Here is a 10,936-nt window from a genome sequence, read left to right as displayed (position 1 = left end):
TCCTCCCATGGGAAGGCTGGACCCCGGGGCATGGCAAGGGACAGGTGGAGCGTGGAGGAGAGGGTCCTTCTTGCCCGCTCCTCCTTCACCAGAGCTGGCTTTGGGGAGGTGGGCAGAGTCACGGGAGTAGCCATGGGGAAAGGGGTGTGAGGGAGAGAAAGAGCAGGGAGAGAGCGGGCATTAATGAGTAACTGTTGATAGATCGTGCTCGTGTGCAGTGGAGGTGGCCTGCGTGGGGGAAACGGCACACATTTTCGTGTCCGACCAGCCCAGATTCCAACCCCTGCTGCCTTGCACCCCACTTCTGTGACCTTGGCAGGGTGCTCCCCCACCCCCAGGCTCTGTTTCTTCTCCTGGAGAATGGGGAGAACCCCGCCCCATGCAGCTGGGTGGGCTCCCGGCAGCACGCCTGGCACAGAGCAGACACACAGGCGGTGACTTCGGGGTCAGGTGTCATGACATCAGCGGTCTCTGCACACAGGTGCCTGAGGACTGGTGTGCGTCTGGGGGCTGCGTGTGCTCCGGGGACATGGACTGTTAGAGTCGGCACCTGCTGAAGCCAAGGAGAGAAGGGAGGGAAGTGCTTTGGAAACCAGGGAGGCACTCTGGAGTGAAAGGCCCCTGTCCTGCTCTTCAGTGCTGGGGCCACTGTAGCCCCCCAAAAAAGTTTCTGCCCATCTGCCCCTCTGACTTCCTTCCCCTGCTTCTCAGAGCCTGACTTCTGGAGGTTTCAGTAAATGGGAATCTTCTGGATGGAAAGGAATGTATATATTGGGGAATGGAATTAGCCGTTAGGATGGGGATGAGGGGGGCAAATACCAACATGAATTAAGTGGTCCCTGACTTTGCAGGGCTTGGCATCTATGGGGGAGACTATTTCCTGTCTGATAGGGAGAGAATTAGGCTTCACAGAGAAGGTGAACTGGACTTTGTAGATTACGTAAAAGTTCACTTAAGAAGGCAGAGAGGGTGGAGTAAAATATTCCAGGCAGAAAGAAGAGCATATTGAAGACGTGGGTGAAAGAGCAAGAAAAGTGCATCTTTGTGGGTGCTGGAGAGTGAGGGGAAGAGATGGTGTGGGGCTTGGCTCATTGGGACCTGGAAAGCTGTGCTAAGAAATTTGGACCTTATCCTTTAGTAGATCAGACAAGGGAGGGACATGATCAGCTTTGCAGTTTGAGAAAGTTATGATGCTAGCAGCTGGGAAGAGGAAGATTCAGGGGGCAGCCGACTAGTGGGGAGGCATCTTCTCTGATCAAGGTGAGAGGTGCTAGTGGCCCAGACTAGGGAAGAATTTGAACCCAAGACTATAGGAATCGAGAAGACATTCCCAGTTCATCAAATGTAGAGCACCTGCTGTGTCATCTCATTTAATTTCTGAAATCGACCTGGTTAAATTTGGTGGGACTTGAGAAAGGAGGAAGAATTGGGACATACCTAGTTGATGGGGCTGTTGGGGATACTGAGCTCATTAGCTGGGGTGGGAGGGGAGGTGGGAGAGGGGGAAGGATGGGCAGGGACAGCAGCCCTTTCCCTGGTTAGGACCTCTCCTTGTCCACCTTTTGCTCTTCCCACAGGTCCCCCCCATTCTCCACTCCTGCTGGCTCTGCTGGAGCCAAGGAGCAGACCCCTGATTGGTGACTGATAGATCCATCTTCCCAGTAGCCTCCCTCACTCTGCCCTAGTTCTTCCCAAACACAAATCTGAATGGGTGCTCTCTGTTGAGAACTCCTCCAGGGCTCCCCAGTGCTTCTGGATAAGGCCGAGCCCCTTAGTTTGATGTACTGGGGGTCTTCATGGTCTGATTTCCCTCTCCCCAGCTCCAACTCTACCTATCTGTCCCCCCCTTTCCAACCCCCATCAAAGCCCTAAGATGCCCCGGCCTTTCCTACTCCTCCAGGCTTTTGATAATGGCGATGATGATGTTGATGGTGACAATGGTGGTGGTGGTGGTGACTGGGCTGACAGGTAATGAGGCAGAGGAAGAGGCAGCTTCTAGGAAGTACAGAGCCAGCTGGCAAATGCAGGTATCCTTAATGGGGGGTAGAAGCAACTCCCCAAAACATGTAGCAAGTATCAGAGACCCAAATGAGAGGGCACAGTGCCAAAGGAAGCCAAGAGACTCTGCTGCACGATGTCATTGCTTTCCTGGCTGCCTCTGTCATTCCATCCCTTGTGACCAACATTGGGCTTGGCATACAGCAAGTGCTCAATAGATGCTTGTGTGAATGATGTTACATTTTAGCATTTCAAAGCTTCTTCAAATCCATGACTTCGTTTTATCTCTCAGAGAGGAGGGAAGAGTGGGGATAATGGTTTCCTGTTGACAAGCAGGGAGATTGAGGTTCAGGTAGTGGATTGTTTGGCTTGGGGTCACTGGCATGGGTCTAGCCCAGACTAGCAGCCAGGCTTTCATGGCTCTCCAGAACATCTGTCTTTTGCTGCCCAGGCCCCTGTCGTATTACAGACATCTGGGGGAAGCTCACTCCTCCCAGGAGTTCTAAGAAACCCTCTGTCCATCATTTCCTTCTCCCTAGCAGGTGGGGAGCTTTTCAGATACAGACAGTGCTTCCTACACCCTTTATCTATGGGAAGGGATTAAAAAGGGGCTGCTGTTTATGAGCTTGGAATATGGTAGAGTCTTATCGAATATTTGTTGAACAAATTTTCAACTGGGGAGAGCAAGACGCACAGAAGTCAGGTAAGCTCATCGTCAGTAGCAATGAGTTCTGACTTACTGAGCAGCTGTTATGTGCCAGGCACTGTGTGGGGGACTCTTTGTATATTATCTCATTGAATCATCACAGCAGCTCTTGGAGACAGGTATCATCAGCCCCAGTTTATAGAGGAGCACAAAGAGGTGCTGGGAGGACAGATGACCTGCCCAAGGATCCAGGGCGAGGGCCTGGCCTGGCCCGGGAAGGATACTCACCCCGCCTCCCAGACCCCAAAGGCAGGGCTCCTTCTGTATTATCCCACCACCTCTCGTGCCACCCGCCTCCCCTCCACTGCTCCATGCACATCCATGGTGATGGACTTGCCGGGGCTTCTTGAACCCTGGGTATACAAGAGACAGGGACTGTGAGTGTGACCCTGGCCATCCACTTCTCTGTCCCCCACCACGGCCTCCATGCCAAGAAACCCACGGCAATGCCTGCTTTCCACTCACTCACTCAATCTGGATGGAGTGCTTACTCTGAGCTGGGTATGTGCTGGGCCCTGGACCAAGGCCGGGGAACTGACAACATGTGAGCAGCTCATGGGCAGGCCTGCTTGTCCCCGAGCACCTGGGTCTCCTGGCACACAGCAGGTGCTCAGTAATGTTCGTTGGTTGAATGAAGAAGAGTCAGGGTGGGAGGCAGGAGCCCAGAGATCCAGTCCACCCACTGGTGCTGGGGTGTGTGGAGAAGCTTGGGCTGATGCTCTGTGGGGAGCAGCGGCCAAGGGCGTGTGTGGGTGGCCAGCACCCTGCCCCCAGCCCCATCAGCCACCTCCCCTTTGCCCCCAGATCACCTTTGTGCCTGCTGATGAGGACTTCCAAGGCGTCCTGTCCCCGAAGGCACTGGGCCTGTTGGAGAGCGGGTACACCGCCGAGGTAAAGGGGTAGGTGCTGGGCCCTCTGGGGGAGGGGCTGGGGCATTGGGCCCCTCAGGCCAGGCCAGCAGGAGGACGCTGGCAGACAAGGCACCAGCATCCCCTTTCAAAGGCGAGTGAAGGGGAGGCAGCAGCCGCGGGCCATGTCTCCCCCCACTTGCTCCAGACTCCAGCTTTGCCTTGAAATTACCAAGAGGGCACTTCTAGGAATTACAGATTGTTCTGAACCCTCGATTCTTTGAGGTAGGCATTATTATTCTCATTTTACAGATGAGAAAACTGAGGCTCAGGGACTTTGTCTTGTCAGGGGACAAGTGAATTCATCAAAAATCCCAAAGAGGTATGACTACTAGTGCTGCTAACAAGCAACGAGGGGCAGGGGAGCCTGCTGGCCCCCGCATGGCCCTGGGGCTCTGCCACAAACTTGGGCGAATCAGCTTCTTACCTCTCCTTACCTCTCTGTGCCCCTCTGTAAGACAGGGATACTGGGAGTTCCTTCCTCCCAGGGTTTCGGAGAGGGTTAAGTGAGATCTTGAATACACAGTGCTAAGAACAGAGCCCCTAGACACATCTGCCATCCCTGGGCAGCAGAGACGGAATCATGCCCTTTGCACCCATGACCTCCTTCAGTCTCACAGAAACCCTGTGAGGTGGGGGGTGTTAGGCCCACAGGTGTGGAAACTGAGGCTCAAAGAGGTTCAGTGACAAGCCCAAAACCTCATGGGGAGTCAGTGACAGAGGTGGGGCTTGGACACCGGCCTGGCTTGGTCCCAGAGCTTCTGGCTCCCTGGAGGAGGCTAACCCAGGCTCGCCAGCGCACGTCTAGGGGCACCACGGCACTGGCCAGGCCATAGGCCCAGCTGACCCCTGGCTGTGACTCGGGGCTCAGAAGGCCCGGCTGCTGGACCAGGGTCTGTGGGCCAGGACTCTGGGCAACCTCTACTTGGCTCAGAGAGGGGGGTGGTGCTGGCATTTTCTGCTCTTGGCACAGTGACCAAATGTCCTAGCAGGGATGGAGGGGATAGACCCTGTACAGGGTGGGGGAATAGGGGTGACAGCTTCCAGCTCTGCCTCAGGCCTGGGGTTGTGAGAGAGCCGCCAGCCACCCGGATTCTGGGCTCCTCTCTGTTGCTTCCCAGCTGTGTGGCTTGGGATAGGGGCCTTGTCTCTGAACCGTACTTCCTAGAGGGACTGACTGTAGCACAGCAGTCAGGAGGGTGATGTCTGAGACCCAGTTCCATCACCTAGTGGCTCTGTCACCCCAGGCAAGCCAAAGTCTCTGTGCCTCGGTTTCCTTACAATATCTCCCAGAGTTAGGGTGAGGACTAGATGAGTTAGCTAACAGATCCTGGTACACAAGGAGCACTCAATAACTGCAGTCTGTGATTGCTACAGTGTCCTCATCTATAAAATGGGAATCATCTTTTCTGCCTCAAGAAGCTGTTTAGAATAGGACGATAAGTGCAAAGCCTTTAGCTCACAGTCTGGAACATAATAAGCTCTCAGTAAATGTTAATTAGGCTCAATTTCACCATTGCACCCTCCTGTTAGCTTTGGAGACATCAAGTGAAATGAATGCTGGGCTGAGAGAGACACTTGGGGTCAAGCCTCAGCCTCTGCATCCGTGAAATGGGACAGTCACCTCCCCCAAGGTCTTCTCGAGAGATTAGGGGAGGCCGAATGCCTGGGGCAAGAGGGCCAGGGGAGAATGCTGGGTGTGTGTTGAGTGAATATTTGTGTACCTGCCTGTGCTCTCTCCCCTCGGTCCCATGTGTCCCCCCCAGCCCCCAGCCTCCGTACATCAGGCTGTGGGAGGAAGCCGCCTACGATCAGAGCCTGCCCGACTTCAGCCACATCCAGATGAAGGCCATGGGCGGTGCTGAGGACCCCCGCCCTCTGCTGGCCCCTGAGCTGGGGCAGCCACAACCCGGAGCCGGTGATGGAGGAGCAGGTGGTCCTCTAGCCCCAAAGGCCTGGCTGGAGGCCGCCGTGGTGGTCCACCGGGGCTCGGACAAGGATGAGGGAGAAAGAAACCCCACTCAGAGCAGGCCCAGGTGAGCATGGGGGACCAGGGGGTGGGATGGGGGGCTGCCCAGTTCCAGGGTGAAAGGGGAGAGGGGTAGGGGGGTACTCAAGGGTGGTTGGGGACATTTGGGAGTAAGGAGAGGACAGCAGGGAATGGCTACACTCTGAAAGGCAGCTGGAGGGAGGGGATCAAACAAGCACCAGCTTAGGAGTCAGACAGGCTTGGGGTCAGATCCTGACTCCTTTGCTGGGTGACCTGGGCAAGTGTCTCACCCTCCCTGGGCCTCAGTTTCCCCTCATGGAAATAATCATTCCTACTTCACAGGGTTGTTGAGAGGATTAAAACAATGCATTTAAGGGCCTGGCACACAGTAGGCCCTTGCGCTCTCCTGAATGTTCATTGTGAGTCGCAGGTCTGTCTCCCTGCCCCTGTGCAAGTCCTAGCTTTGCTACTGACTTGCCCTGTGACCTCGGGCAAGTCACTCCCCGCTCTTGCCCCATCCCCGTTCCTCGTTCATCCATTCCATCAACATTAGTGGGCACCTACTCCCCACCCTTCAGGAGCTCCCAGTCCAGTGGGGGAAGCAGACGGAGAAACAGGTGGGGACGTCCCAGTGTGACTGGGGCTGAGAGCCCAGAGGAGACCCCTGAATGATTGGAGAAGTGGTTGAGCGACCTGGTTTGCATAATAGCATAATAATTGCTCCTGTCTCTTGAGCACCTACTATGTGCCAGACATTGTTCAATGGGCTTTGCATGCATTATCTGCGATGAACCTCAGAAGCAACCATAGCAGTGAACACTGTTATCTTCCCCACTTTGCAGGGGAGGAAACTGAGGCCCACAGAGGTTAACTAAGCCACCCCAGGCCTCACAGCTAGTGGCTGGGATTTGGCAGTCTGACTCACAGCTATCCTTGCCCTCGTGGCCTTTGCCCCCTGCAGCCCTCCAGCCTGTCCCTCGGGCACTGCACCCTTGGCCTCCTTCCAAGATGACCTGGATGTGGGCTCCAGCGAGGGCAGCAGCCCCCAGCCATCTCCACCCAATGGGAAGGAGCTTGGCCGGCCACCGCTTGATCCCTGGGCCTGCAAGTGCCAGCAGGACCGCTACCACGACTTCGCTCTGATTGATGCCCCCATGCCAGAGGACATGCCCCCAGATGGGCAGCGGGGGGCAGCCCTGCCCAGCTGCTGGCAGCAGTGTCTGAGGATGGAGGAGGGGGAGGCCTTGGACATGGGTGCGAAGGAGCCTGAGGAGGAAGAGGAAGATCTGTACTATGGGCTGCCCGATGGGCCCGGGGACCCCCTCCCGGACAAGGAACTGGGCTTTGAGCTCGATGCCCAGGGCTGAGGTGGACCTCCTCCCTGGGTTCTCGCCTGGCACGCCTGCTACCTGCCATGAGACATCACAGGGCCTCAGTTTCCCTGTTTGCCCAATGGGGTTATATAGAGGTTCAAACGAGACTGTGGGCCTGAGAGCATTTTCGAGAACCATAAAGAAGTCCACGAGGGAGGGCTGACTGGGATCAACCATTGCCGCTCCAATTGTTAGTTTTCTTTGGCAAAGCTTTGGAGGTACAATATGATTCCTAGAGAAGATTTGCAGCAGCTGGGGCTCTTGAGGGCCTTTCCCGCCTCCCCCCAAAGCTGGACTCCAACAGAGACCCTCCATGCTGCTCCCCTGGGTTCCCCATCCTTTGCGAAGGCCTCTCAGGGTCCCTGTTCCTTGTTGAATCGTTCAGTCCACCTGGTGGAGGGCATGATCCTGCTTCACTCAGAGCTAACCCCATCTCCTCCCTGTTCACATCCCTCTTGGGGCTATCCTTTGCTGAGACTCAAAAGCCTTCATGGCTGGCTACTGCTGACCTCCCTGACTTTACCCCTGGTCACCCCACCTCACGCTCTCTGCTCCTCGAGTCCAAGCCTATGCCCCACTCCCCGCTGTTCCATGCCCGTGCCCAGGCTGTCCCCTCCACCAGGGTGCCCTTTCCTCCCTTGGCTGCCTGACACCCCTCAACCCCCTGCATAGGTCCCCTCTCTGGGAGCTTCCCCTAGTGTCACTGCCTCCTTGCTCCTCTGTGCCACCTCTGGGCCTTGTACATTTATCGCTGGTGCCTCACTCTCTGCCTGCTGCTGGAGGATAGCATCTTGGCTTTACTCACCTCATGGTCTCCCGTGCCCAGCTTGGGGCCTGGCCTAGGTAGGTGGTTATTAGGGGTGTATGAAATAGACCAGGCCCCAGGAAACTTTCACAGATAGCACCCCCACTCCACCTCCCTAACTCTTAGACTCACAGCCCCTTTATTCTCTCGCATTCAAACCTCCAAAAGGCCTGGGAAACAGTGGTCACAAAGCTAGCTCCCCCATCCCACATGACCATCCCTCCAGGACACATCTGCATTGGTTTCGTATTGTGGGGGAAATTAAGCTTCCTATCTGAATGCAATTAGGTTTGTGTGGCACTTACAGAGAATTTACTATGTACCAGATACTAGGCTTGGGTGTCTGGGGGGAAAGAGAGATGATTTGATATAGTTCTTGCCCTCAAAGGGCTCACCATCTAGTGAGCTTGGTCTGTTGTACATTAGGGATGGAGCGAGTTGCAGGGCAGAAGCTGAGGTGGGAGTGGAGAAGTTAAAAATGGACATGCTAGAGGCAGCAGAGTGGCAACCACACAACCTCCTGGGGCCATCGTGTGCAGGGACAGATAGCTCAGGCTGTCTCAGCAAACCCCAAAGCCATCCCTGTGTCGTAGCCTCAAAGAGGAAAGCCAGTGTGTGTGCTAGTGATGGCAAAGCCCCCAGGACAAGGACGGTGGCAGCTGTGGAGACAGGAAGGGACAGTGACACTACCTCAAACCAGGGCCACACGCACAGAGCTTGCACCCTGGGTCAACTGGGAGTGGGAGAACGTCACCTGGGTTGGCTTCTGGGTCGGAGATGGGGCTGGGGGTCCTGGCCAAGGGCCAGGGGTCCCCTTCCGTGTTCGTTTGGAAACTCAGCCCCTGGAACACAGGCCCTCTTCCTTCTGGATCATTTCCGCCTCCGGTCTTAAGGCCCCTGTGATGCACAGTGCCATGGGGTCCATCCCTTCTGCTGCTGTGATGTAGTGATAGACATCCCTGCTCATGGCCCCGAGTCACCGGACAACGTGAGGGGCAGTGTGTTCACCACTTTGTTTACCAAGGCAGGGAAGTGTGTGAGCCGCCTCAGAAAGAGTGCCAACACGAACAGCTAAAATAAAAAGAATTTTTGACATTTAAAGGGGTCACCTTCATTCACCTGCAGATTCTTTCACGTAAAAGCACCCATTCCCCCTCTGGCCAGGATAAACGAACCTCCATGCCCGGCCAGCCCTGTGGGTGCGCTCTGCACCACTGACCCCAGCCACGGCGCTGTGATCATTGAACCTCAGGAGTGGCCCCTGAATGCCTGAACCACAACCGCAGGACGGTGCCCGGCCGAGAAAGCCTGTGGGGGACACTCGGGCTTCAGCTCCAGGCCTGGCCCTCACACTCTTTGCTGTGGGATAGTGAGGCCATATCCCTGGTCTCCCAGGACAGTCCCCGTTTATGCCCACTGTGCCAGCTTAGTAACTAGTAGTGTGCTCTTTCACGCTCAAATCCCATTTGGGTGGTAAATTATATGCTCACTCTTCTGCTTGATTGTGGAGTCTGGTTCCTCTGTAGCTGCTTCCTTATGTCCAAAAGGGAGATGTGCCTTTGAATTTTACAAGGGTGATATGGTGGGGACATTCGGTGACATCAGTCCCTCAAGGGTCTACAAAGTCCCCCAGCAGCACACCTTTAGTTGAACAAGCTGGGTTTATTATTTATTGCAGTGAGGGAGAGCAAGTGTCGTGGGGAGCCATGGGATGTCTCTGTAAGATAAGGGACTTATTGTAGGATTTGGGCTTGTGTTAGGTGATTTGGGGGACAATTTAGAGAGTGGGGCTTTGCTCCAGATTGATACTATCAGGAAACGGAGGCAATTCTATGATTGCATATCTTCATCAATCTTATCTAGAAGGAGGAAACAAAGTGGAAAGCTGGAAAGAAGTGGCTTTCTTAGCCAGGAGGGGAGGACAGTTGGGCATTTCTGTGGCTTGGACGATGTTCATGTTTTACCTGTGCTCAGACATGATTGCAGAGTGGACTTGTTTTTGTCTTGCCCCATCACAGGCACAGAGAGGCCTTGTCTGATGGTACACTGTGTGAAGTTGTTTCTGTCCAACAGGAGAACACGAGCCTAAAGCTGAGTGCCAGGTGGGCTCCTGGCTGTCAGGGGCTGCTTTTATCTTTCTCAGGTCTTGCTAGTCAGTGGGTCCTCTCTGGAGCCTGCCGGGAGTGGGGAGTGCTATTGATTTCATTTGAAAAGAAGGGTCTGCAGGTGTAAAAGCCCACGGGGGTAGGCGATGCTTTGATTCTTTAAGCTCTAGCCATCCCAGGCTCTGTGATTTGCTTCACCAACTGTTCTAGTTTGCTAATGCTGCAGAATGCAAAACACCAGAGATGGATAGGCTTTTATAAAATGGGGGTTTATTTCACTACACAGTTACAGTCTTAAGGCCACAAAACGTCCAAGGTAACACATCAGTAATCGGGTACCTTCACTGGAGGATGGCCAATGGCGTCCGGAAAACCTCTGTTAGCTGGGAAGGCACATGGCTGGCATCTGCTCCAAAGTTCTGGTTTCAAAATGGCTTTTTCCCGGGATGTTCCTCTCTAGCAAGCTTGCTCCTCTTAAAAATGTCACTCATAGCTGCACTCTCTTTCCTCTTTGAGTCAGCTCATTTATATAGCTCCACCTATCAGGGCCCACCCTAAATGGGCGGGGCCACGCCTCCATGGGAACATCTCATCAGAATCATTGCCCACAGCTGGGTGGGGCACATTCCAAGCAAATCCAACCATCACCAAAACGCCTGCCCCACACAAGACCACAAAGATAATGGCATTTGGGGGACACAACACACTCAAACCGGCACACCAACTTAATACAATGCCTAAAATCCCACCATTAGTGTTTCATTCCAGGAATGGAGGGACTAGTGAATTCTCTGGCTTGTTGGTTGATTAACTGGTAGGGGAACAGGTCCTTAAGAAGTTGGTGGCAGGGAGGGGTTTGCTGAAAGGGCCGGGGGAGCACCTTGGCAAGCTCTGGTGTTCCAAATTTCCTTCGCAGACTCAGTATTTGTGAACCAGGGCAGAAGTTCCTGCTCTGCTCACTCTCCTGTCTGGTTTCTTTATGTGAGGTCAGAGGGACTTTGGAAGTTTCCACTCTCTGGGAAGAAAAAGTCCCTGGAGGGCTGACACCTGC

At 54.6% G+C, this 10,936-nt stretch overlaps 1 protein-coding gene across 7 annotated transcripts in view; it reads left to right on the top strand.

Moving 5' to 3' along the window:
• BSND (barttin CLCNK type accessory subunit beta) overlaps positions 1 to 8,881 on the top strand; it is a 29,169-nt gene extending 20,288 nt beyond the window's left edge. For 4 of the 7 annotated variants that reach the window (XM_037827125.1, XM_037827124.1, XM_037827123.1 and 1 more), the window contains 3 exons: positions 3,509 to 3,603; positions 5,379 to 5,648; positions 6,564 to 8,881. In XM_037827125.1, the coding sequence (XP_037683053.1) occupies positions 3,509 to 3,603; positions 5,379 to 5,648; positions 6,564 to 6,969 (771 nt within the window). In that variant the 3' untranslated portion in view covers positions 6,970 to 8,881. The remainder of the gene's footprint in view (positions 1 to 3,508; positions 3,604 to 5,378; positions 5,649 to 6,563) is intronic. The other 3 variants (XM_037827120.1, XM_037827122.1, XM_037827119.1) reach the window with 1 other exon arrangement.
• The last annotated feature ends 2,055 nt before the right edge of the window (positions 8,882 to 10,936 follow it).

Source organism: Choloepus didactylus, chromosome 2, assembly GCF_015220235.1.
Source record: "Choloepus didactylus isolate mChoDid1 chromosome 2, mChoDid1.pri, whole genome shotgun sequence".
Classification (NCBI taxonomy): Eukaryota; Metazoa; Chordata; class Mammalia; order Pilosa; family Megalonychidae; genus Choloepus; species Choloepus didactylus.
Note: the sequence above shows the minus strand (reverse complement) of the source record. Positions and strands in the feature narration are given on the sequence as shown.